Source organism: Chelonoidis abingdonii, chromosome 23, assembly GCF_003597395.2.
Source record: "Chelonoidis abingdonii isolate Lonesome George chromosome 23, CheloAbing_2.0, whole genome shotgun sequence".
Lineage (NCBI taxonomy): Eukaryota > Metazoa > Chordata > Testudines > Testudinidae > Chelonoidis > Chelonoidis abingdonii.
In genome coordinates this window covers 11,183,989-11,210,611 of record NC_133791.1, presented here as the reverse complement: position 1 = coordinate 11,210,611, position 26,623 = coordinate 11,183,989, and the positions used below count along the sequence as shown (strand labels likewise).

Genomic DNA, 26,623 nt, shown 5'->3' with positions numbered 1-26,623 from the left:
AGCAACTGGTTGTGACAGCAGAACTGAAGGCATTTCTGAAGTTTGTCTTCTCGCATAAGATGCTCTTCTGTTCTGTCATGAGCCTGATCCACCAGTTCCAGAGTGATTATATGCCATGCCATGGCCCTTGGGAGCCTTTTGTACAACTCTCAAACAGCATTTCCACAAGCTTGAGGCCCTCAACTCAGAACCCAAACGATCTGCTCACTCGTAGATTGCTTCAGACCATTTCTCCTTGCATCCCTCTCTAAGCACAGTCCACAACACTGAGGGGCTGTGCCCAGATTATAGCTGAGTAGATACTAGGAGGGCACTTGCTAGTCAGCAATGCTCTCAATGAGGACTAAGGAACGAGGAAAGCACCAAATTGTCCTTCAGTGAGAAGTGAACCCCAATTTTATCTAAACCATCCTTTATAACTATGAGAAACAAAGGAACAGAGGTCACTCGCCAAATTGGTCTATCATGATCTGTTCTCTTGACAGACTCCCAAGAACCACAGTGGGTTTTACATGCCAAAAAAGCAGTGGTGTCCATAACAGTGTTTACCTGACTGCCCCTTCATGGTGAGAAAAAAGCTTGAAAGAGGAAAGAATGGGAAGAGAATAAATGCACAGAAGAGAGCAGGAGACAGAATGAGAAAGTACGTGCAGACAGAAGGGAAGAAGCAGAAAGACAAATGAATGAGAAATCGGAAAGGACACTACCAAGAGAAGCAGCAGCAGAGTGGAAGAGTTCGTTTAGAATCTCCCTCCCCCTCATCTCTACTTACTTCTGATCGACTGAATTGCACCTTGAATCTGCCAGAGAGGGACAGGTGGATGAAGGTGTGAGGGTGGCACTGCTGAAACTGGACACTGATGGGTCACGTCCGATTGGAGAGATATCGGATAGCTACAAGAACACACACAAAACACTGCAGGATAAGATTTTTGTAGTTGGTGTCTGTCACCTTGGTAAGATAACATTGCGCTCAGTATTCATAATTAGGAGTGGTCAGTGGAGTATTTCTACCAATACTAATTTCTCTATTAGATAAACACCACAACAGCCATATTTTTGCACCTAATCCCTCTTGGTAGAAATCTCCTTGTCTGAAAAGCAGATAATGCAGCACTTCTGTGGGTACTGTCTGACAGTGTGCTAGGGATCTGATGACCTGCATACAGAATCCATCAACGCAACATTGGGTGGTCAGTTTTGTAACATCAGATTCATCTCTTTATTGTCATTTGTATCTAAAGTCAGTTCTCAAATGAGTTGTTCAGTTTATCCTTTGTTGCTGGGAAACTGAGGAACATGATGATAATGAGCACTCCATGCCATGAGGTAAACTATAATACAAGCTGGAGCACTAGTACCAAACCCAGAAGAGACTTCACCTGCACCGGCCCCCTAACGCCTTCCGTAGCGTCCACAGGCCCCCTAACGCCTTGCCCTATGCTTTGGAACTTGAGGGACCATTCTACACCCCAAGAGACTGAAATGAAACAAAATGGTCTGACTCCAATATCAGTTGTATCATATTCAGGTGCAACTCTCTCTCGTGTTTTCACCATGATTGCATGAGAATCTTTACTTCACACAAACAGGCAGCCTTTCAATACACAGTACCTACAAATCATACTTCAATTTGGAGAATATTCAGTATTCTAAGACTCCAGCAGATTAAACAGTGGACAGAAAAGGCACTGTCACAGCAGCTACAGCAAGCACCTTACCTTACAATCACTGATGCTGTTGTACACCTGGTTAAATTCACGGTTGAAAGTATGGGTAAGAAGCTGCAGGCACTGAGAAAAAGCAGAAGACAACAGGTGTTTCCAATTAAATTTTAGGTAGCAATAGAGCACAAAACAGGCAATCAACCAAGGCCCTCTCAAGAATTAGTGAACTACAACCTGCCCACAACAGAGTGCGATTACACCAACAAGAAAAACAGATGACAGTCATAGAATTCCTGTGATTACACTACCCAACACTTCCATATGCAGGAGCACTCTGCTGGGTATGGCATTAAAGTGCAACCCCAGTCATCTCTTTAAATTTCACTGAAGGGAGACATCTACTGGCTGGTTTGAGAGAAGAGAACTGTGATTATGCAGCTTATTTAAACAAGGCTTTGTATATAACAGCACATTCACCATAGAATATGAGGGGCTGAGTATGGAAAAGTAAAGGAAAAAGATATGAGACAACAGAACTAGTTTCTAAGTTCTAAAATGCACTTGTAACCCAAGTACCCCTGAACTTGAGACGATCTAGTGGAAGGATTTCATACAGCTAATGAATAAAACCAAAAAGGTACCAGCTAAAAAAAACATGTCAGCTCATTGTCCCTCTTCCCCATCTAATCATTTTGCCCCAGTTAGGAATGATACAGAGGTCCAGATATTTTTTTGTATTGCCTAAGTAGTGCAGGTGAAAGGCTTGTGTTTCCTTCAAAGATTAAGCCCTAGATATTTTAACTCTTAACATCTTTACTGCATCTTCAGTGCCACAACAATGGACCTGTTCTGTTCTCTGGGCAGCCTGTACCTTGGTTGCCAGCTCTTTCTCCCTATCCACCAGGCTCTCAATGTCTGCAGAGTCATAGCCGCTGCTTTCACTGGGCGTGACAGCACTCTCAAAAGTGGTAGTGGAAATTTGGGAGGAGATGCTGGTGGAGGTGCTGAGGGTCCCACTGCTCAGACTGGGGGACAGCGAGTCACTCAAGGATTTGGGGATGCTGTCGCCAAGTTTCTCACGCAGTAGCAGGAAGTGACGAGTCTTTTCCACCTGAGAATCAGAATTAAACATCAATACTAGGACATTCTTCACCCTCAAGAGCATGGGAATCCCTCTCTCTCTCTCAATAGGAGATCTACAAGAGAGAGTCATGAGGCCTGGGAGCAGAAATAACTGGTAACCTGCTAAAAAGTTAATCATTGCTTTTGCTGAATGCACTGAGAACTGAAGGCTGTTTTCACTGGCATGAACAGCCTCTCTGTACCCATTTGGTGGGGAACCTACCCAAGGCCTAGCCTTGCTGAAAATGCTAAAAACAAAAATTACCTTGCAAGGCCCTCCCAATTTGGAGGTTACAATCAGCATAAAAGGCTGCTGGAAGATGTAGTTCTGCCTTGCTCTTCCCTTTCCCCCCTCCCCCCCTTCTCCCTTTGTGTACCTCATGCAGCAGCTCCAGCTTCTCCAGTTCCCACTGGTGCTCTAGAATGAGGCTGTCACCACGGGGCCTCCAACCTGCCAGGTTCTCTTCCCCACGGACATATGCCACAGACGTATCCAGGACTTTCCTTCTCCTCCTCTGCATTCCTGAGAAGTCAAGTACAGAGTAGCGGCGCAGGTTAAAAACAGTAGATTGGGAAAAGATACAATACAGACTTAATGCATAGCAAATGGCAGGGAACCCACACACCCTCAACTCAACTTGGTGTAGATAAAATAACCAAGATTACATCAGTAGCAATGCCTTCATCACACAGACCAGACCCGGGGGGAAAGAATTATTTTAGTTCCACCCTCTGCCCTAGCCCAGAAATATCTTTCCCTTACCTCCATAACTCCCTGAACCCTGTTCAGTCCAATTCAACAAACATTTAAATGCATTTTTCTCCAAGGCCTGGTGATATTACGGGAGCTTCAAGATAAATGGGTGTGAATTATTGTATTAGGTATTTGCAAGCTCTGAAATTCAGTCCTTAGGAAACGGTGGAAGGAAAAATCATTGAGAATTCTCCCTCACCCTGATACTGCTCCCCCAAGTCCCAACTACACTAATTTGGAGGAGCTGTCTATGGTGCCCCTCCTTCCTGGACCCTGACACACAACCTCTTGTTAATTGGAGCTGTCCTCATGCAACTATGCCACCTGTGCTGTCTATAGATTTGGCCCCAATTTACAGAGGGACTAGTGCTGCTGGGCCATTATTACACCATATCCATTCATCATAGGTGTTCTCTCACTTACACCTTTACTCGCCTCCCTTTTGGTTAGGATTATACTGGGAATTTCTAGCATTACATGTTAAAAAATCCACTCCATTTCTCAAAGAAACCAACTGAGTAGTCCTCCAAATGTCTGAACAACAGACTGTGCCTGGAGGGACATAGGTATTCCCAGCATACAGGAATATGAATAAAACACAGTCCTGCAGGCTGGATGACAAGACCATTCCAGAGATAAACAGCTCCACAGTCATCTGAACTGCAAACACTGAACTCAATTGATATCTATAAACTGAACTTGTTGTAGGATAGGCTCAGTGCCTCATCAGCTGCATTGCCCAATTTCTTCTGACACTTCCATGAGAGAAAATGTAAGGGAGTTTAAAATGTTTGAATTCAGGGATGCAGGATTGACAATGCCCTGAATATACATCTAAATCAGAGATAAGAGGCAGCTTAAGGTTTCCACAAAACAGCAATGCTCGCTCCAAAGCTCTGTACCACATAGGCGCTACTTCTCCTCAGTATGGCAATTTATTCCCTCTTGTCCACACATCTGTTATTTGCAGCCTCTCCATTTGCCATAACCGACTCACAAACTTACACACTCCTACATTTGAATGCACATGCTGTTCCTGCTTACCTGGGCTTCCTGTGTCTGCCATTTTGCATAAACTCAGCTCGTAGATTCCAGTTACTCGATTGCTGTTTCCAAAACACCCACAGAGAGGAAACTGGTCATATTTCAAGTAATAGAAAAAGTACATGGTCTCTGAAAAAGTTTACATCTTCAAAATTTAGAGAATCCTTTGCCCCCAAAATAGAAATAAACTTGTATTTGAAAAGTAGAGACCCTTGTCCACTGTAAGCCTGACAGATCAACTAGCCAGGATGCCAGCTCCCTAAAGATGGCACCTCCACTCCGTCTCCTGTCCTTCCCTGTTTCTAGCCCATTATCCATAGGAAGCTGCTGATTAAGCAAATTACAGTTAAGGACCAATGTCCTCTACAGGCCAGCTGGAAAAATGTGTCTCCTCTCCATTAAAATATCTTTGCAAGGGCTGGTTACAGAGACGAGTCTGGAGGACAGCAAATATGAGGGACAGTCTGTTTGATTTTAACTGAGGTAAACCTAATAAAGGAAGAGCATTTAATGCCCTCCAATAGAGCTGGGAACTGCAGCTAAGCAGGCTTTCAATTAAGAGCCTTAAAAAGTACCACACTGCATTCTCTTTCAGCCTGTATACGAAAAGTGAGAGGTTACTTACCTGTATAGTAACTTGAGTTCAGGATGTTTTATCTCCACTGTAGGACATGGATGTGCTTGTGCACTCTTGACTAGAGATTGTAAAGCATTGTTCAGGGGTCTATGCCTGCTCAGAGCAGCTCCTAATGACCCCCTATGAGGGCATATAGAGGGGTGTGGACTCACCACCACTCAGTACCTTCTTGACTGCAAAGCCAGAGACTCCGCAGCAGAGGGGAAGGACAACATGGGAGCACCCATAGGGACAAAACATCTATAAGAACTCAAGATACTGTACCAGTGAGTAACTTCTCTGAGCGTATGTCCCTCTGGGTACTCCACTGTAGGAGACTCCCAAACAGTAACTTAAAATGGACATGGGTGCTGAGGAGGCAGGTCTAAGACAGTTCAGAGGACTTCGTCGCCAAACATCATGCCAACTCTGGAAGCAGGTAAGATAGTATAATGCTTGGTGAATGTATGGATGGACGACCAAGTTGCAGTTCTGCAGATTTCTGCAATGCGTACATCTTTCAAGAGGACTATAGATGTGAGCCCTAGGGGAGTCTGCTGTCACTCTATGAAGGGTTAGTACCCTGGCAGTCTCGTAGCATATTAATATGCAACCCAAGGCCCACTTTGACAGTCTCTGCATGGAAAAGGGCTGTCCCTTCATCCTCTCTTTAAAAGATATAAATAGGCTGGGAAAGGCCTTGAAGGTCTTAGTCCTGTCAAGGAAGAAGCCAAGAGCCCTCCTTACATCTAGTGTATGTAAGCTGGTTTCATCCCTGGAGACATGAGACTTTGGATAGAACACTAGTAGACTGATTTCTTGCTTAATATAGTATTCCAAAGAGACCTTAGAGAGGAAAAGAGGATGGGGGAGGTTGTGTAACCTTATCTCTGTGGAAGACAGTAAAAGCTGGGTCTGGTAGGAGAGCCCTTCGTTCTCCCATTCATCTAACTTAAGTGATGGCTTTAAAGAATGAAGTCTTGAGGGAGAGGTGGAGGACCGGGCAGACAGCCATCGGTTCAAAGGGCAGTTTCCTCAGAGCATTGAGAACCAAATTAAGATTCTACTGGGGGGGGTTGGGTTCTGTACAGGACGAAAATTGTGTAATCCCTTAAGGAATCTAGTCATAGTAGGGTGGGCAAAAACCAAGAAGCACTCAGCAAGTGGAAGGCAGTGATAGCAGCCAAACGTACCCTGACTGAGCTCACATACAGACCCAGCGTCTAAGTCCAACAGTTAGTCTAGTATCGTGGAGAGCAGAGCTTCTTATGTTTGATAGGAGTGAAGAGAAAACCAGGAATGAAAGCATTTCCACTTTTGAAGGTAAGTTTTGCAAGTAGTACATCTCCTGCTAGGTCGCATAAGGCCCTGTCAATTCTTCTAACAGGTTAAGCTCCATGCTTGAGAGCCTTTAGGAACCATGCTCTCAGGTTCAAGGACAAGGGGTTGGGATGGATCAGGGTCCCTGAGTTCTTTAAAAGGAAATCCTTGCTGAGAGGAAAGCAACCAAGTGTTACTACAGAGAATTGAATCATGTTTGAGTACTACACTTGTCTTGTCCAGGATGGTGTTATGAGGATAATCCTTGCTCTTTCTTGTCACAGTTTGAGCAAGGTGGGTAAGCATATAGCAGAGTACAGACCATGGTGTTAACAGGGCATCTCCCAATGTGTTGCAGCAATATCTTCCCCCTTGGAGCAGAAAAGGTGACATTTCGTATTGGTTAGGTAGCAAAGAAGTCTACTTTTGGGAGGCCCCAAGTTTGGCAAATGCTGGGAAGACCGAATCACTGAGCTCCTCATTCATGGTCCTGATGGAAGTTCCTGCTTGGGGAATCTGCAGTTACATTCTGGAGGCCTGGTAGATAGACCACTGAGACTTCTATCTGACAGGAAATGCACCAGTTCCACAGTTTTAGCAATTCTAAGCACAAGGACTGGAATCTTGCTCCACTCTTTTGGTTGATATACTACTTTGCTGTCCTGTTGTCCAGCATTATCCTGATGGAGTGACCTTGTACATTGTGAAGGAAGCATTGACAAGCATATCCAACTGCTCTCAGCTCTAGAGTGTTGATGTGGAGGCGTGGCCTCTTGTGTGAGCCACCTGTCCTGGTTTCTGGCCCTTTGGAGGTGAGCCCCCCCATTCCAAGAGATAGGAGTCTGTTGTGGGAATTTTTGAGGGTGGGAAATGTGAGAACCGGGTTCCCATGCAGCCCTTCCGTGGGGCCTTCCACCACCTGAGAGAGCTCAAAACTTTCAGAGGTACTGAGATAAGTTTGGAGAGGTTGTGTCTGTTTGGGGTATACACAGACCGTAGCCATGTCTGAAGGCACTTGAGATACAGTCTTGCTTGAGGCATGACAAACATGGAGGCCGACATGGGGTCCAAGAGTTGTAGGCAGATCCCTGCAGTTTGCGGGCTGTGCTGCACTGTTGAGATTAGACTGGAGAATCCTTCTTTGGGGAGACAGTTAGGGAGTCTAGAGTGGCTCCAATGAATTTTTTTCTTTGGACTGGAGTTAATTCTAGATTTCTCCTGATTGATGCAAAGGCCCAGAGACTGATAAAGGGCTAAAGCCTTGGGAGGTTGCTGACAACCTTTACAACTGACCAACTCATGAGCAGCAAGTTGTTCAAAGTATGGTTTCTGCAATGCCCAATTGACAGACTGAGGATCTTTGTAAAGACCCTCAAGGCTGCAGATAGCCCAAAGTGGAGGACTCAGTACTGGTAATGATCTGAGTCTATTACAAAGTGTATGAAGCACTTGTGGGAGGGATTAATGGCTATATGAATTTGGTTCATTTCCCTTGACCTAGAAGACACCTGTCTCCTGGATCTAGGGATAAAATTATGGTAGTGTCACCATCCAGCAGTGCTGTGAAAGGACATAGGTGTTCAAGTTTCAGAGACTGAGGCTTGTCTCTATCCTCTGTCTCTTTTGGGGACTAGGAAATAATTTGAATAGAACTCTTCCAATAAACTCAGGTGGAACCAGTTTGACTGCTCCCAAGAGTAGGAGAGATTGGACCTCCTGCCTTAAGAGCTCAGGGAGATGGGGGAAGGGAGGAAGAGTGTGCAAGTGGAATAGTCCACACTGACCACTGCTAATTTCCATCCGTCTGAGGCAGTGTGCTCCCAGGCAGGTAGGAAGTGGGATAGTTTATCTCCAAAAAGGAGGGTAAGATAGTAGAGTAGTGCATCAGAAGATCTGTGGGAAAAGGTTGCTCAATGCCCTCAACCAAGGTGTCAAAACGGTCTAAAAAAAAAAAAAGGGGACAGTTGCCTTTAAGGTTTGGATCGCCTCCTCAAGGCTCTGAAGGTCTAGGAATAGTATTCTGCATCTCTCTCAGGAGTCCAGAAGTCCGGAGCCAAGATGCTCTTTGCATAACCACAGCAGTAGCTATGGGTCTACAAGTCGTGGCAACAGCAGCAAGAGCAGCCTACAGGAACATTTTCTCAATTAACTGATCCTCTGGGATGAGGGACTGAAACTGGTCTCTACTGAACCCCTTCCACAAGGCCAAAAAGAGTGTAAATGTAGAATAATGGTTAAAATCATATTCTGCTATAAAGGCCTGGTAAGTTTGTGACTTCAAATTGAAAAGCCACCAACGAGTAGCTCTTTCTGCCCAGTAGGACCAGTTGCTTGAACTCTTTGTCCAAGTCACAGAATCTAGAACAGGCCTGACAATTCCTTTCACTGACTGCATCCACCACCAGAGAGTAAGGGGTGGGATGGGAGAAGTTTTTCATTTCCTTGGTTGGAATATAGTATTTATGATCTGCCTACGTGGAGGTGGGTGGACTTGTGGCAGGTATTTGGCATAGACTGCATACAGGCGATAACAGTGCCTCGTTAGTTGGTAGGGCAATTTTCCCCTGGGGGTGATATTTAAAATGTCCACCAAGGAATGCCAAGACTCCTGGACCTCTTCTAGAGGAGTCTGGAGGGAGTCCTCCAGGCATTTAATGAAGTCCTGGAAAGCCCTAAAGTCGTCCACATAAGAGGCTGGTGATGGCATCATCATATCATCCAGGGAGGACAATGACTTGGCTGAAGGAAGTGACTTAGTCTGTGGATCTTGTTCTTCCAGTACTGATGGGGCACATGGTAATGGAGGATGGCCCATTGGTGCCTGCGGATGATATGGTACCAGTGATGTTGGGATTTCTTCCTAGCTGGTTACTCTTAGAATTGTTCAGCAAAATGCCCCCTGGAGTTGCGGTAAGCCCATTCAGTTGGGGGATAGGTCCCCAAGGATACACACATCCCTTAGGTCTAAGGCACCTGGTGGGCTCTGGAAGGCCCTCTTTAGTAAACTGACTAATGGGAGTGTAATGGTACAGCGCTGCACTAGAGCCCTGTTCCGAGATCTGTGTCTGAAGTATTTTCTGGGCTAAGGGGGCCCCATAGGCATTGCTACTGGTAAAGAATGGAAGCCCACCTGAGTGTCAGGTTGCAGCTGCTGGGGCAAGGACTCTGGTAGATCTCCTTGATAGAGGGAACTCTGATTTGTGAGAGTCAAGATCTTCCACGGAAAGGAATCTGGAAGGTGGAGGAGGGCTATGACAATCTATGGCCAAAGACTGAGTGTCAGTATCAGTGTTGGGAAAACAGACTGGTGAGGAGATGTTGAATTCTCCAGTACTGGATTCACCAAGGGAGCTTCTCGGACCTTATAGCTGTAAGAAGGTGATGGCATCAGAGTAGCCCTGCGTACATCACAGTCCTGAGAGATGTCAGACAGTACTGATGTAGGAGCTGCCTGATAGCAGAAAACTTCTCTGCACATGACTTTTTATGCAGTGCCAACTACTCAGTACCGACTTGGCTGGAGCATAAGCAGTATCCCTTACATGATGCAAGGTCTCTCGGAAGTGGGATTTATGTAGTGACCCACCTGTCTTCTTTGTTTTCCTGGTAGATGAAAGAGGCTTCTTTTTCCTGGAAGTCTTGGCCTCTGGGCCTGCTGCCGAGGCTCCAGAAGTCACTGAAGCAGCCTGAGATGTTGGGGCTCATGTATAGGAGGGGTATGGACACCTCAAGAGCTAGGGAGCACTTCATTAAGAGGTGTATCAACATAGCCTTGCTGTCCTTTCTAGACCTGCCTTTAAACCCTGCGCAGACCTAGCACTTTGACAAGATGTGGGTGTCTCCTAAGCACTGGACCCTAACATAACCAAGTAGATAACTAAACAAGAAATTCCATTATGCATGAAAAAGGTAGGAAGCTGTAAAATTTTGCTCCATCTCAATGCTCGAGATGCAGGTGGTTGAGAAGTAATTGAGGGTGGCGGGTTCACGTCTCCCTATATGCCTCCATAGGGGAGCATGAGGAGCTGCTCCAAGCACAGACATGTGCCCATGGACACCTAGGATTGCCAGGTATCCAGTTTTTGACCAGAAAGTCCAGTCAAAAAGGGAACCTGGCAGTGCCCGCAGTAACTGGCCTCCATCACCAGGGGGTAGGAAGTGCCGCAGCTGCTGCTGGAGCCTGGAGGAGCAGTGGAGCACTCAGCAACAGCTCCAGCGCAGAGAGGTACTGTCGGCTCACCAGTCCTACCCCAAGCACAGCTCTCCATCCCCTGCCCTGCCCCGCTCCACTCACCTCCCATTCCCAGAGCACAGCTCTCCCTCCCCTATCTTGCCCCAATTACTCACCCCTGGAGCTTGGCTCTCTCTCCATTCACCCTAGTCACCCCTCCATCCCTAGGACGCTGCTCAGTGGGCAGGGGGACGGTGGTGGAGAGAGCAGCAAGTAAGGGATGGGGGGGAAGAGGTGGAAAAAGGAGCAGGGAAGGTTCTGGTGCTCTAATTTCACAAATTAGAAAGTTGGCCACCCTATGGACACCACTTTACTATCTCCAGTTATAAGCACACAAGCACATGTACATCCTATGGCGGAGCACCTATAGCAACATATAATAAAAGAACTACACTCTGCTGTTAAACAAAAGCAACTGAAATTGCCTGTTAAACTTACGAGTCTGGGGATTTGGAGTAGCCGCTGCCAAAGAGATTGCGCAGTGAGCGTGGTGGTGAGATCTTGGCATCCCGTGAGAAGAAGACCATACAGACATCCTTGGTAATCACAGCTGGTTGGATGCAGTGGTCAAGCTAGAACAAAGAAACAAATGGCTCTCAAAACACTGAGTAAATGATGTCTGGAGGCCTACATCCATACATACCAGAACATTTGATTTCACTGTCTTGGTAGTGACACTGTTTTTTCTTCATCGATAAGGCCCTACTCGAATTGTGGGATGACTGTCCAATAATTGTGGCTGAGTTGCGGACAAGATAGGGAAAATCACGGAAAAGTACTAACAGACCTTGATTATTTGCAGTAACTTGGAAAACCTGCTCCTACCGTCAGCCACCCGTCTGACAAAATTGCAGTGGAAGCCTAATATTGTAGGAGTCACAATTTCTGCAATATCTCAAATTAAGTAGTGCCCTACTCATCAGGCTTTTGAAAAGAAACAAAAAAGCCACATTGCTAGTTAGATTTCTAGCTGCATCCCCTGGCAATGATCACATCATATTAAGCACAATTTTATCTAGGACGCATATTATCTACTATATTGGCTACTTCCTTCCACCCAATTCCATACATGAGCTGTGGGGGACAATATGCTCACCTCCAGATATGCAGACAAGGTCATATAGATCTTCTCTCCATAGGGTGTCACTCGATTGAGGAGGAGGGAGTTATGCAAGGAACTATCCCAAACAGCCTCAAAACGATAGAAAGTCCTGAAGAAAGTACAACAAAAGTTTAATAGTAAAAGCACCTCTGCCTCCACTACAAATGAGAGCAAAGCGCCTCCTCCTGGACTCCATCTAATGATGTTTTTTATTAAGCAGGGTTGGTTAGACAGTGAACACCCGTAGTAAAGCCCCATCTTCAACATCTGAAGAGCTCCAGGGCATCCTTACCCACCAGCTTCACAGATGCATCCAAGACTACCATCTACATCTAAATTAACTTGTGAGTTGAATGTGCCCTGGCCTGTTATGAGATGAATACTCCTCCTAAAGCTGAGAGGAAGGGGCTGAACTGAGAGACTGTAGAAGAAAAGACGAAAGAAAGAAAAGCACCATAAAACCATGGAGGAAGTTGGGATGAGAGGACAGAGTTTAAAAATGGATTCAGCTCTTTCCAAGTGCATAGGATATATGATTCCAAGACACATGGAAAGATTCTTTCTGTAATCATTGTCCTTAGTCTGAGGTATGTTTTGGGGCTGTCATACAGGAATACACCATAGCACTAATCAGGCTCACAAAACAAAACAGAGGAGAGAAGCTGGTAGCACTAAGCAATACAACACAATAGATTTTTCAGGCGATCAGAATAATCCCAAAACAGGTCTAAGTCTTTAATTAAGGCAACAAGGATTTCCTTCTCCTGTAAACCTATCAGGGAAAAACAAGCTGTTTATTCCCAAACTATTCTCAGGGCCACTTCAACCTATCACTCAGGTGAAGCTTTGCAGACCAATTACAAGCTGAAATAATGATTTTCCAACTGGGTGTGCAGGGAGAAGGGCAGCTGTGGCCTGCTGCACAAAGGCCTCTTTTGTAATCTCACTTTGATCCCCTCCACACACACACTCTCAAGTGACCCCTCCCCAAACATCAGTAGCTGAGAAGTGGTCTACGTTTGACGGCCCCCTCCACTACCAAACTGAGTATGGGCTGCAAGGAAGAGGTATACTCATCTTATGAACCTAGTAAAAGTTCATTCCATAAGCCATCTTTAAAGAACTCCTGGGCTAGTGCCCAGAGCTACTCCAGAAAGATGAGAAAAGAAATTAGAGGCAAAATCTAGAGAGAAAACAAAATAAAGAAACAAGCCATTTCTCATCCTGCCTCTTTTTGTCTGAGAGCAGACAGGGCAGAGACAAGAGTGCCAGTCTTAAAACTAGCATCCTATAAATCCCCCCTCTTCCTAGATGGATTACAACGGTCAACAGAGCTCAGAAAGGGGATTCAGTAGCCCATGAGGGCCATAGAAACAGCCAATCCAATTCAGTGGTGCCAAACAGCATTACATTCTATCTCTACAAAGATATTGCTGCCTGGCCTGCCTTAACTGAAGGAAGAAAAACAGTGCCACAGGAGAGCCCTGTGCCAAAGGAGCAGGGGCTGAAGCCTAAAGAAGCAGACATCTGAAGGGCACTAAAATGTCAGGGGACCTCACTTCTCAGACAGGACAAGGGATCAGGGACAGAAAGTTTGTTTTCTAATCCTTTAGAGAGCTGCATTACTTGAACTCCATTATTTTAATCTTTTTTTCCACCACCGTTATGGAGACTTTTATGCTTCAGCTACATAAGCAAAAGTGCAACTCTGAGCCAGAGTACGTGCGGCTCTGGATTGCCTGGCAGAGAAAATTGAGACTGGGGCCCCCTTTACCCATATTCTGCTGCTCTTATCCCTCACTTCTCAGCTGAAAGTGCTGGATGGTGATTACTGCACTCAGCTTGGTGTAGAGCTTCTTTCTGCTGAGCCCGCAAATGCTCAGTTACTCTGAGGTTCACATAACGTCTAAGAAATTGGTGCCAAAATGTGCAATCCACATTAGCCCACACTGTCTGACTGCATTAATCAGTGCTATGGTCAGTCAGTGCCTTGCCCCAGAGGACAATGATAACGCCATAATGGAGACTCTGGGTACCTCGGTCTAGCAAAGGTGAATTGGCATTTTCATGAAAGTAGCAGATGTAGCATGGATGGAAAAGGGCACAGTGCAGGCAAGTGTTCCATGGGCTTCACTAACAACATGCCACTCAATCAGCAACTGCAATACTCCCTCTTCCATGGGAGTCAAGAACCACTTCTGAATATAGACTATTGGGTGCACAATCTGTCATGGGAGTAAAAATAGGGACTGGATTGAGCTCACTAAACTCCTCAGGCTGAGAACACAAATGTAAAACCAGGACTCCTGAGATGGACAGCAAGTGCACTAAAACTCCCACACAAGCTATCCTGTCTGTGCTGTTCAATAGGACTACTTCCACAGCTTTATTAAGACCTAGAGAATAGAGACAGGAGTAATGGTTGCTCAGTAGGGCAAAGCTACATCAGCAAAGTGAGGAAATGTGAGCAAACAAGTCACTGCAATCCCAAATCGCCAAGTGAAAGTGAGACTTCAACACTTACACTACTGCATTTGTTCTGGTCATGGGATGAATACATATACGCCTACCTCATCCAAACCAGACCTTGCTAAAACAAATAAGGAAGCAGACAAACAAAAACTCAAAGTGAGCAAACCTCTTTGTGCTTTCAACACAGAGCAGGTGATAAGTGATACCCGGGAGTGACGGGAGTGCAGAATAAGGCAAAGCAAGGAAGACAGCAGGAGCCAAGATGGGAATCCAAGACTTATTTAGGTTCCATTTTAAAACTAAACTTTAGCATTAGTGCAAGTTGCTTCTTTGTGTAAGCAGTAGAGTATAGGCACAAGCAGTGCAAGATCCCCCACGCTGCTCAGCCAGCATGCCTTGGCCATGAACTGGACAAACACTTGTCAGATGTCAATGTCTCCTTTCATTTCTTGGCTTCTCAGCTCCTAGGCAGGCCAATTAATAGCCACTGCAATGATAATTTGTTGTTGCATCCCAAAATTAAGAATTGAATGCCATCAAACCGTCATCTGGTGGCAACAGGCTTTGCTCGCTATCGTCTCGGGCTGGATTTGAACCAGTAACCTCGCCATTCAGTCCCAGTCCTGGGACTTCTAATGTGGCAAATACGTTATAAGTAGTCAGAGATACTAAGTGCTGGCCATGGTTGTCTGCTAAAGGACAAAGAAGGAGAAGGGGGGAGGAGTTATGTTCTATTACTTCATTCTTTCAGAGGTATCAAGGACCATTGTAAGCTGTCTCTGTTGAACAATGAAAGAAATTTGTCTTCATGCGTTCACCTACTGAACTGTACATTGACAAATTCCCAGCACACAAGGGAGGAGGAAATGCACCACTCCCAGAAAAGCCAAGAGGTTTGCTGACAAAATCCACTAAAAGCTAAAAAGGAAATGGCAGCAACACAAGTGAGACAAAGCATTCTATTCCACAAGAACCTTTATGTGCAAAAGGAAGCAAACAGAAAATACCTAGGCATATCCTTATCAAGAAAGAGCCTGTAGAAACATAGAAAGAGCTTTTGTTAGTGCAGCAAAAGGCAGAACAGAGAAGCAACAGCTGAAAGGAGGAAAACAAGCAGACAAAAAAACACAGCAACCAGAAAACAAGTCTGCAGACAGTGAGCAAACAGAACACATACCCCTGACTGTGGTATTGGCCCCCACCCCTCCACACACCCAGAGACCAAACCCTGGCAATTTGGGGAAAGACCTGGTACCAACTATACATTGTGACAAAGTTCCTCCTCCACCTTGGTGGGTCCTGCGCTTATTGGCGGATTTGTTCACCTCAGTGATCTTCCCTTCTTGTGGAACCCACAGTCTGAGTCAGCTCCTCCTGTGTCTGATCAGGAGTTGGGAGGTTTGGGGGGAACCCAGGCCCGCCCTCTACTCCGGGTTCCAGCCCAGGGCCCTGTGGATCGCAGCTGTGTATAGTGCCTCCTGTAACAGCTGCATGACAGCTACAACTCCCTGGGCTACTTCCCCATGGCCTCCTCCAAACACCTTCTTTATCCTCACCACAGGACCTTCCTCCTGGTGTCTGATAACGCTTGTCCTCCTCAATCCTCCAGCAGTACACTCTCTCACTCTCAGCTCCTTGCTCCCAGCTCCTCACACACGCTCCTTCTCCTCTGGCTCCTCCCTGCCTGACTGGAGTGAGCTCCTTTTTAAACCCAGGTGCCCTGATTAGCCTGCCTTGATTGGCTGCAGGTGTTCTAATTAAAGTAGCTATCTCTACTGCCTTCTAGAAAGATCTTAATTGGCTCCAGGTGCCTTGATTAACCTGGAGCAACTGCCATTTGGTTACCTGGGTACTAGGGATTTGTTTAGCCTGGGGCTAAGATACCTGTTTCTCAGTACTTTACTGTAGCCATCTGGCCTTGCCCCATCACAACATCAATGCTACCTGAGCCCTCACTCACCCCCATCCCACTTCCAAAAAGCTTTCCAGATAGAGATTTTTGGGGCCATATCGCAATTTATTTGGAATTAAGAAGCGGGGGAGAATATAGGTGATCTTCCTACTGCAAATCCATTAGGATCAGATTGGAATGCAGCAACTGTTCCCTCCCAGTCCAGTTATGCTGCCAGATCAATGCTAAGACGCTAAAAATTAAATCACATTAAAATGTATAAACTACTATCAGTTGGGATATACGAATCCCTCCATCAGAGCTATGAAATTATTTTAATGTGCCTCTCCATCTCTCCTGAGGTGCTATTCCCTTTTGACTGACAGCTGTGTGTTCTAAAGCTTTCCAAGGCCCACATTGATAGTCATGCTCATCGCTGCCTCTTTTTAAGAAACAGTCAGCATAAAATACCCGGGCTGACTACGAGGGGAATTTAGAGACTTATCCTATGACCATCAGAGAGAAAGGTTTCAGTGGTGAACACTGGCAGGAAACGTCAGCAGTGAATGTCAGAAAAATTGCTCTGTATGAGCTATTACAGAGTGCCCTTCAGATTTCTTACAGGACAAGAGATAAAATCTCCAGGTAAGCCCTATTTCTTCTCCCCACTTCCCTCCTCCTTTACAGAAAGAATTCACTCCCCCCTCAAGTTAGAAAAAGTTTCTCAATATTTTGGAGTTTGATTTTCACCTTGCGTGAGATGAGACATTAGGCAGTAATAGCCAAAATAACACAGTTATAAAATTCAGTACTCACTGACACTAGGGGACAGCACCAGACCCAGTTGGTGACAACACAAAGTCTAGAATAATCTGGAATTACTTTCTCCAGCTAGACTATAGAAAACTGATGGCCAGCAGGCTGCAAATCATGTCCTCCCCATCCCTTGCCTTAAAAACTGATGCAGAATCTGATTTTTCCAGAAGATTTGTGTTTTCCTCCCAATTTCCCAGTTGACAGAAACACAGTGAGTCAGTGACTTGGCTGATGTTCTGGAGGGGAGGGACTCTGCCCACAATACAGAATTCTGCTTCACAGCCCTCCGTTGCAGATCCTAAAGCACAAGACTATACAATTCATGAAATCTTATTAACAGTGCACCCCACAGAGACCCTCAGCCACAAATCCTCCTTGGAAAGACTACCCCATCCGACAATGAATCTTCACTTGGGGAGGATACTTCTCTCTCTGATAAGTGATGCTCAGAACAACTGTTGAGAGTTAGATCCTCACTGGATGTAAGAATGAAGACTGCAGGTCACCAGACCTCCTATGGAATATTGCTGTAAGGCTGCTCTGATTTCACAATACACAAGTGCATTAGAGGAACCAACTTGTGATATTTGCATAAATCCACTCTCCCTTTCCCCGCGACTCACTGGCGGCACTGAAAAAGCACAGACTAAGACTGAGTTGATCAGAGTAGGAGTAATATTTTAACACAACAGGCTTTGTTAGATCACTGTACCCTTGTTCCCACTGTAATGTAGTGATGTGCATGGCTGCCTGATTCACCTGTGGTATTGTCCTTGTATTTTAATGCTGTGCTTTAATTTCAGTTTTTCAGCTCCTGGGTGAAATGCTGACCCTCCTTCCCCCATTCTGTCTTCCTCCTTTCATGGTGCTTATCAATGGAGAGGAGTAATGTAAATAGCCCTGAAAGCACTTTACATCTGCCTACCTGTTGGAGCTGTGAGAAGACTTCAGGTACTTTGCAGAGATTATATTCAAAGACAGAATAGCATCCACAGCAGCTTCATCTACCTCGGCTTTGTTTCTGATGCGTCCTGAAGATAAATGAATTTCAGTACCAATTAAACGTAACCTGAAAGGCTCTCAGAAGGAAATCTCATTGACAAATGAGGTTTAAGACCTATAGCTCTAACAGGCAGCCTCAGACCAAGAGTTTTTCCTCTGGATCCCCTCAGTAGGTGACACTACCCCAACTCTATTCAATAACTCATGATGATGATGATGATGGACGGAACAACCAGCAAATACTCACCAACAACCAGTTCTCGCACATCTTTCCAGTGCAATTCACTGCCTCTCTCATGGATAATGGTGACTGTGATCCTACGCTGGATTCCCTGGGGAGTTGAAAAGGCACAGCTTAGACTTGTCTTTATTAAATCACTCCATTAAGTCGTTTCCATAGGGAAACCATGGCTGAGACATGAACATGTAAATCTCAACTGTCAGCAGGCTCTAATGGGAAACAAACTTCCATGCCCTTTTGGGCCCTGAATATAACCTAATACAGGAAGAATCTTTTCCTATTACAGAGCAGAACTCATCCTGCTCCCTTCCCATACCACAAGGAGAAGTATATTTCACCCAAAATACCCCTCAAACTGTCTGTCTCTAAACTTCCAAGGAAGGTACATGTACCTTGAGGGTATACAGGAGTCAGTCTCACAAACCCTAGGAAATCTGCCACAAAGGAGACACTCCCTTTCCTCCAAAGATCTGGTTTTTTGGTCCGATATAGTCCACTCTGGGACAGTTTCTGAAGATGGGGCCTGGGAGACAGTGGATTTAGAATTTACTGGGGCACTTCTGAGCTGAGATGAAACTAATCTAAGGGGGCTCCCCGTCCAGATCAGAATCAGGTTGCATGGAGCAGCCTAACAAAGAAAGATTAAGACATGCTCACCTTCCAACTCCTTTTAGAAAAGGATTTATATGTACAGCATTTGTTGGGGAGACAAAAGGCATCTGATGTACCCAGCATTAATGGGTATTGCTGCCTCAAAGAAGGGAAAATACTTAAAGCCCCAGTACCAAAAAGAACTTCACAACAAAAGATAAAAGCAAATAAGGTATGTTAACCTCCCAAAATGCTAAGGGGAAACCATGCTAACTAAGCCATCACTAACACACTAATAATATACACAAATATCTTTAAGTTGTCTCTGGAAGAGCATATCGAGATGCAGACACTGCTGAGCTCCATCTTGCAGCCAGGAGCAGTGAAAAGGAACTAAGTGGTGTTTGAGTCTGCACCACTCTATGCATTAGATACAGGAGTATGAGGACATTAAAGGTGCACGTGCAGCCCCAAAGGGCACTAATGGTCAAAAGATTCCACTCTTGAATGCATGAGTACTAGGAGTGGAATATATATGACCAAACACTTGAAAGAGCAGAATTTAGACCCAAAGACCCAAGCCTGGGAGATACAGGTACAGGCAGAAAGATGACTGACCCAAGAGCTATAATAAGAGAGACACAAACAGGTATGTGGTAAGACAAAACTAGAAGATAAAATGGATCTAAGATTTAGCACATGACACATCTGCCCACTAGACACAAAAGGAGATAAGTATTTTAGCTGCCCCATTCTAGGCTCTGTTAGTACCTGGTGAAGCAAGAACGTCCCCTGGCAGGGTAAGCCTCCAGTGTGGTCAACAATAGCAGGGATGTATCTGTGTGAAACAAGAATAAACATCCTGGGTTAGAGAAGGCGTGTTTAACAGAGCAGGCAGTGGGACACTAGGTAACACTGCTGCTTTGCTCTACCACCAACATACATCTTACATATAACAGCCTAATAAAAATTAAGGCTGCTTCCACTGACTCCAAAATCAGCCTCTTTATTGGACTTTTGATCATCATTAAGTATCACATCACACATTAACATTTCTTTGCAAAACTGCAGAATGACCCTATAATGTAGTTCCCAAAGGTCTGTCAGGGAACTCCCTCTATGTTGCAGGGTTAAACTCAATATAGTTCTGGTTATAACAGGTTCAAAAAAAGAACTAGATAAATACATGGAGGATAGGTCCATCAGTGCCTATTAGCCAGGATGGGCAGCAATGGTGTCCCTAGCCTCTGTTTGCCAGAAGCTGGGAACAAGCGATAGATCACTTGATTACCTGTTCTGTTCATTCCCTCTGGGGCACCTGGCATTGGCCCCTGTTGGAAGATGGGACACTGGGCTAAATGGACTTTAGTCTGATTTGGTATGGCAGTTCTTATGTTTTGTTGGACTGACCTCTGGAGACTGAACTCTTTAGTTAACAAGAGTCCAAGTATCACATGATCTGCAGCCATGCAAGCTCCCCCGGCTCACTGCTCTGCCAGCATAACCAGCCGCTGACCTGGAGGGATCAGGTCTAGGAGTGAGAAGGAAGGTCACTCTCCATACTTCAGTATTTGGCCACTCTGATGAGACTGCGAACAATGGGGCCAACTAATGCCAGTTGTGTTGCTGATATCTACTCACTGGAAACAGGATTGGGACCACTTTATTCCACACAAACCCAGGCATCTTACAGATGGGAATAGCCAAACATTATAAACCTGGGCTGATCTAAACCAATGACCTAAAGATGAAGGAATTCATTCCTACCAACCGTTTTCCCTCTTTATACAAAAGGAAGGTAAGAGTTGAACTCACTCTCCTGTTGGCTCCAGCTCGCTGATCTCAAACCAGACAAGGAGGTCGTATTTGCTCATGCTCTGGCCCAGGTTAGTTTTGCTCATCGTGTTTAGCTTTGTGGCTGGCACTTAAAAAAATTAAAAAACGGTTCACAAAAACTGCACACAGGTAATGCTATTACAGTACTTAGGTTCCACAATGTAATTTCAGTGCTGCTTATCACATGAAAGCAGTGTAATATTTCTACCTGTGCATCTGCAGGTAATATGGCAAAGACACCTGCCATCAAAAAGCCAGAAAGGAAACTTCAGTCACAGGCTTGTCTATGGAACCAAGGAGTCTCGTTTTAAATCCACAGTGTTCCCCCATCCAAGTAACTTTACAAACAGTTAGATGACTGGCTGGCAATTATGAAGCACTATTTGTTTGAGAGATTTCATGACTCCAACAAAAGAACTGAGAAAAGATTACTAAATCTCCTACATGTAAATACAAGAAAGGCTAATCCTTCCACCACCCCTCATACTGCTCAAATGGTCATGCACCAGACTGTGCAAGATAGGTGGTCATTACCTAGTGCAGTAAGGAACATATTTTACGTGATCTGCAGAGGCTGAAATAAACCTGATCCCATTAAGTCATTAGCACCATGAAAGAAAGGTGGGCATTTATGGCACTTTCCCCCAAACTACTGCATGGCAAAATGTAAGCACTTGACAGGTCACAAATAAATAAACGAACTATAACTAGGAGAGTCTTGTGAAGACAGGCAACCTCTACAGATTCATACATGGGAAAATCCTATGCCACCTCAAAGATCCATTTTTGGAACAAGCTAACCTAAAGTATAGTTTAGAAACATTCAAATATGGGAGAGAAGTCAGATGCTTCAGAGTGTTCTCAACACGACATCCTAACATGTAGGTCCTTTCTGACCTATACTGAGATCAGTTTTTTAAAGAGTTCCAACTCCTGCATGCGTGGAATTCACAGGGGGGCTAAGTCTGCTCATATGTACTCCTGGCATCAGTTCTGAGTCTCTGAATGAAAGGAGCAAGCCAAGATCCCAAGGATTCTTGCAGAAATTTAGGGTTGATGCAGTTTCTACTGGACCTGTAGGTACTTTAGATGATTCTTGATGTTAGTGCCTTCACTTTACTGCAAACAGTAGTACACTCAGCTGGGATCGCTAACATACAGGATGTGTATGTGCACATCAGGGGATTTAACAGGCCTTATTCCTTGAGAAAAAGTCCTGGAAGCCTTGGCTCCCTATATTTCAGGATTACTGATAAATTAGTGCTTCAAGACTCACTACCTTTGCAGGATACTTTAACTCATAAATAGAAAATGGACAAATAGTGCTTCTAGCAACTGGTAATCACAGAAAACAGACAGGTTCTAGCAATACTCCAGACTTTCCCTCTTTGAGGCCATGTCTACACTGCCCTGCAGTTCAAACTACATAGGTGCAAATTACAGTGCACACTAGTGTGCCGTGCTCTAACTATCCCATGTAGATACTGTGGATCTAAAAGGTACCTCATTTGAATTAATTTATTCCTATTTAAACAGGACTAAGGGCTTGTTTACACTGGAAACACTGCAGCTGCAGCGCTTCAGTGTAAAATGCTACCTATACTGATTGAAGGAGTTCTCCCATCAGCATAGGTAATTCTTTTCCCTGAGAGGAAGTAGCTAGATCAACAGAATTCTTTCTTCAACCTAGTGCTGTCTATGCCAGGGGTTAGACTGGCTTACCTATGCCACTCTGGAGTGTGGATTTTTCACATCTCTGAGTGATATTGCTGGGTTAATCGAACTTTTTAGCGTAGACTAGGCCTCAGTTACCACCATCAAGACCCCTTTTATTTTGCACCCATAGCATCCGCATGGGTGAGTTACAGTGCAGCACACTAGTGAACACTGTAATTCATCTGGCTGTAGTCTGAACTGCAGGGCTATGTAGACAAGACCTACGTTTACACAATTTCTGCCTACCATTTCCACTACCTCCACTTTGCCTCCCTATTCTGTTCTTGGGAGTGGACAAGGCACTTATGAGGGTTCTGTTCCACTCCACCCTAAATACAGGAGTGTGTTCAACTCTGCAACTTTCTCCCCATTCCCTTGGTTTTAATGTTTAGTTTTTTCAATTAACGCACTCAATGTTTTCTGTAGCCTCTCAAGGCCCCATCCCGCCATTTATTGAAGATAAGTCTTAGTTTAGTGTTCCTTAGGTTCTCCCATTCCTGCCTCAGTCTCTCTTCACTTTCATAATATCTCAATTACAACCCACTGATAAGAGAGAAAAATCCTGCTTTACAGGTGGCACTTAGTCAGCGGAGGTGCCTGTGTATGCATGAGAGATAGATAATCTCCCTTTCAGAAGATGAGATTTGAGTTCCGTCTACTCCTTGTTCAGATAACTGTAAATAGATAACACAAAGACGCAGACAGACTTCACTACAAGAATGAAAGAGGTACACAGCAGGCCAAGACTATCATGCTAAGTAGTGAGCTCCAGAGACATCACTTGCTCTCCCTCATTCCCACCTTAAGTAGCTGACATCACGCTCTTACACCCTCACCATACCACCAAACAAAAGCTGCAGCTGTGCTCATAGCATCCATGAGCTCATGACAGCTGGACTCAGTTGTTGATGCTAGTCAGGAGAAAGGTCAGGGACACAAACCACTGAAGTCTGAACTAAGCAGAAGAATTCAGCTGCACCAGAAAAGAAAACTCAACACACTAAGTCAGGTTCACGTGCAGGCCTCTTCTAAACATTTTCATAGGCTGGGTCAGCAAGATACACATTTGGTCTACTTCAACCCAAACAGCTGGCTTTTGCCTCGGGAGGGGGGGAGGGAAGAAAGAGAAATGAAGCCAGATAACAGATAAGCAGGAAGGATAATTTTAACAGAACCTCAAAAGAAAATGCCCTCTACCCCTCAGTTTTATAACTTACTACATAATACTCTGCACCATGCATCTAATGATCTCAAAGCATTTTACAAAGGGCAAGGAGTAAATATTCCTATTTTACACATGGGACAACTGAGGCTAAGCAAAGTTAGGTGACAAAGTCACAATAAATCAGTAGCAGAGCTAGGATTGGCACACAAATTCAGATTCCTCATACTCTGCTCTAGACACTAGATGTTTCTTATTCTAAATGCTTCATCACTCCACAATGACCACAGAACCCAAGGTAGTTTCTGGTACTCAGCACCACAGGGTAAATGTGTATTCATACTGCTTTGGGATCAAGATTAGGGGTTATTTCTACATCTACCATAGATGGAATTTGACTACTAACCATCTCTTTTGGGAACCCGCTCGCTTTGACAGCTGGGAACAGGCAGAAAAAGAAAAGGTGGCAGCTGGTCAGCTCCATCCTGGAATGCAGCCACAGCCGAGGATGCAAGCACATTGGCGTGCTCAGACAGTGTGTTCAGCACACGTACATTTACATAACCAGACATGAGATACCTAATCAACTCAATTTTTCTCTCATGGTCTGAAAAGGGAATGGAGAACAAAAATGGGAGTAGTGGAGATAAGCAGGTGATTGGAACAAGGGAAAGGAGATAAAAGGACGGGGGGGCAGAAAAAAGAAGAAGAGTTCAATATGCACAGTTAAATTAAAGAAAACTGAGGGATCATTTCAGCAAGGTTGGCTTAGTACATGAAAGTGAAAGCAACATTAGAAAAAGCAGAGCAGAGTGATTTATGGATAAGCAATTCCTCGCTTCAGTAACCACACTGAGGAGAATGGCTGCACAGCCAGATTGAGTGTTATGTGCTGGACACTTCATAGATGCAACTCTCTCCCCGTGACTGCCCTGACAACACTTTTGCTTTGAGATGAGGTTGAACGCCTGGGAAGGAACACCATCAGCGAGGATGTTCCAGTGCCCTTTGCACTGTTCATTCATGTTACTTCTCGATTTCAAATGACTGCAGTTCTGAATATTTCACACTCTAGTTCTACGTGATGAGTTTACAGACACATAACCAGAAAATGTTTGTTCTCACCTGGCTTTGAGAGTGGCATGGGAGGTGGAAAGAATCGTCGGGATGGCTGAGGAGGGCTGCAGAGAAAGGGGAGCAGTTACTTCTGGTGTTTCCCACCTGTTTCTCACCCAGGGATCTCTGAGCACTCTACAAAAAAAATAGTGACCCTCACAACCCTATGAGGCAGGTACATACAACCTCCACTCTACAAAGATGGTAACAAGAACAGATGTGCCCAATCACACATGGGACATGTCTTGAACATATATAACCCAGGATTCCTTGCCCTGCTCCTACTAACACACACTTACCCCTTTTTCCATTCCAGCTCAATTTTGCCCATCCTTAAGCAAAGATGGATTACCTTTTAATATTGCCAACTGCCCTTTCTCTAGTCTCCGCTCAAGGGAAAACAGGATGAGAGAGGCATTTCCTGAAAACATCTTTATGCAGGGATACAAACCTCTGCTCGTTTTTCCCTTTAACACCAGCATGTGGTTCCTCTTTGCAGCTACTGTTTCCAGCAATCCAAGCCAAACCCAGGAATCCATGCATCATTCTTTCCCCTCACACTGTAGAGCAAGAGGACTAAGAAACCTTTCCCTGACTCAGAACGTTTAAGGTGCTCAGCAGCCTCGGCAGGTGTGCTTTTAGAAGTCATTAGGAGTTTGAAGAAAGTTTTGTTTTGCACAGGGTTCTTTTGGCTTTAAATATGTATTATCAACTAATGGGGCACCCACTATCCTGTCACTTGTCTAGTATTAGAATTTGCTTAGGACACACTTGGCACTAATGCTAAGTAGCAAGATTTCCATGTGAGGCATGGAATTCAGGAAGCAAAGGGATGAGGTAATGTGGTGTCTATTTCCCATGCAGGATTTCTTCCTTCTGCTGAGAAGTATGAGGGGAAGGACACTTACTTCTGAACTGGTCAATACCTGTTGAGATCGTGTCCCTGCAGATGGAGAGGGTGCTGCTGGTAGTGCCCAAAGACTTCAAACACAATCGGCTTAGTTTTGATATACTCCACAAAAGATTCTGTCACTTCCACAGCAATCTAGCAAAAAAAAGGTAAGGAAAGAGTCAGGGCAGAGATAAAATGAAAACCGTATGTCTGCCAAGATTAGAATCCAGGGTTCTACATTTCTTATCCAGTGGCTGATAGCTTGACTGGAGCCAATCACAGCGAAGGGAGACACATACCTTACTTTGTTTCAGGTGTTAAGGTTGTCAATTAACAGTTACAGGAGAAAAATCCCTTGACCTAAGCACTCGTCAGTTAAGAAAAGTAGGAAGCTATTTGTCACAAGACAGTTACACAACTTGTGAGACTCCACACTATCAATTTGGAAGCCTGAACATGGCTTTTCCATTTACACTGTCTATTCCCTGTAATGCAAACTCTAGAGCTGTTTTTATTGCACTTCCCAATATTTTGATGGGTGAAATGGAAGCACAAGGAATTCAGAACCAAGAGAAGGGAGAAGGGTCACATAGCCTCTACACACACACTTGCTTAAATGCTCTGTAATTTACTAATAAGCATTATGCTCTACACAAAGGATTATATCACTCATGTGATCATGCCCCCTCTATTGTTTATTCATCTGTACCCCCCGCCCATTTCCTGCACATGCCTGGCTGAGGAGGCTGACAGGAAGGCTGCAAGCATTCCCCAGCACTGAAATCAACCTAAACATCACTGTATTATGGACACTCACTCACACTTCCTACAAGTCACGAAGCTTCACTTACATTCTGGACATGGTAAAACCCAAGAGGACTCCCCCGACCACTGTTTTTGAGAGGTTCAGTAGAGAAAGCTTCATCGTGTCTATGTAAAAAGCTAAAACCAAAACAGATCAGATTAGTGAAAACTGCTCAGCTATCAGCTCCACCCCTTAGAGAAATCTGCACATCTCTGCTCTTTTGGCCA

At 44.8% G+C, this 26,623-nt stretch overlaps 2 protein-coding genes across 4 annotated transcripts in view; one reads left to right on the top strand and one right to left on the bottom strand.

The window, feature by feature from the left end:
• The window catches only part of DFFA (DNA fragmentation factor subunit alpha), a 355,095-nt gene that overhangs the window by 56,847 nt on the left and 271,625 nt on the right, over positions 1-26,623 (top strand). The gene's annotated exons all lie outside the window — the stretch shown is intronic.
• KIF1B (kinesin family member 1B) overlaps positions 1-26,623 on the bottom strand; it is a 136,577-nt gene that overhangs the window by 7,517 nt on the left and 102,437 nt on the right. For all 3 annotated transcript variants that reach the window (XM_075060328.1, XM_032775458.2, XM_032775460.2), the window contains 14 exons: positions 26,443-26,533; positions 25,626-25,744; positions 24,709-24,764; positions 20,685-20,793; positions 19,641-19,707; positions 18,285-18,369; positions 17,961-18,066; positions 11,851-11,965; positions 11,193-11,326; positions 4,588-4,649; positions 3,167-3,312; positions 2,539-2,778; positions 1,722-1,793; positions 773-894 (listed from right to left, as the gene is read on the bottom strand). In XM_075060328.1, coding sequence (XP_074916429.1) covers positions 773-894; positions 1,722-1,793; positions 2,539-2,778; positions 3,167-3,312; positions 4,588-4,649; positions 11,193-11,326; positions 11,851-11,965; positions 17,961-18,066; positions 18,285-18,369; positions 19,641-19,707; positions 20,685-20,793; positions 24,709-24,764; positions 25,626-25,744; positions 26,443-26,533 — 1,524 coding nt within the window. The remainder of the gene's footprint in view (positions 1-772; positions 895-1,721; positions 1,794-2,538; positions 2,779-3,166; positions 3,313-4,587; positions 4,650-11,192; positions 11,327-11,850; positions 11,966-17,960; positions 18,067-18,284; positions 18,370-19,640; positions 19,708-20,684; positions 20,794-24,708; positions 24,765-25,625; positions 25,745-26,442; positions 26,534-26,623) is intronic.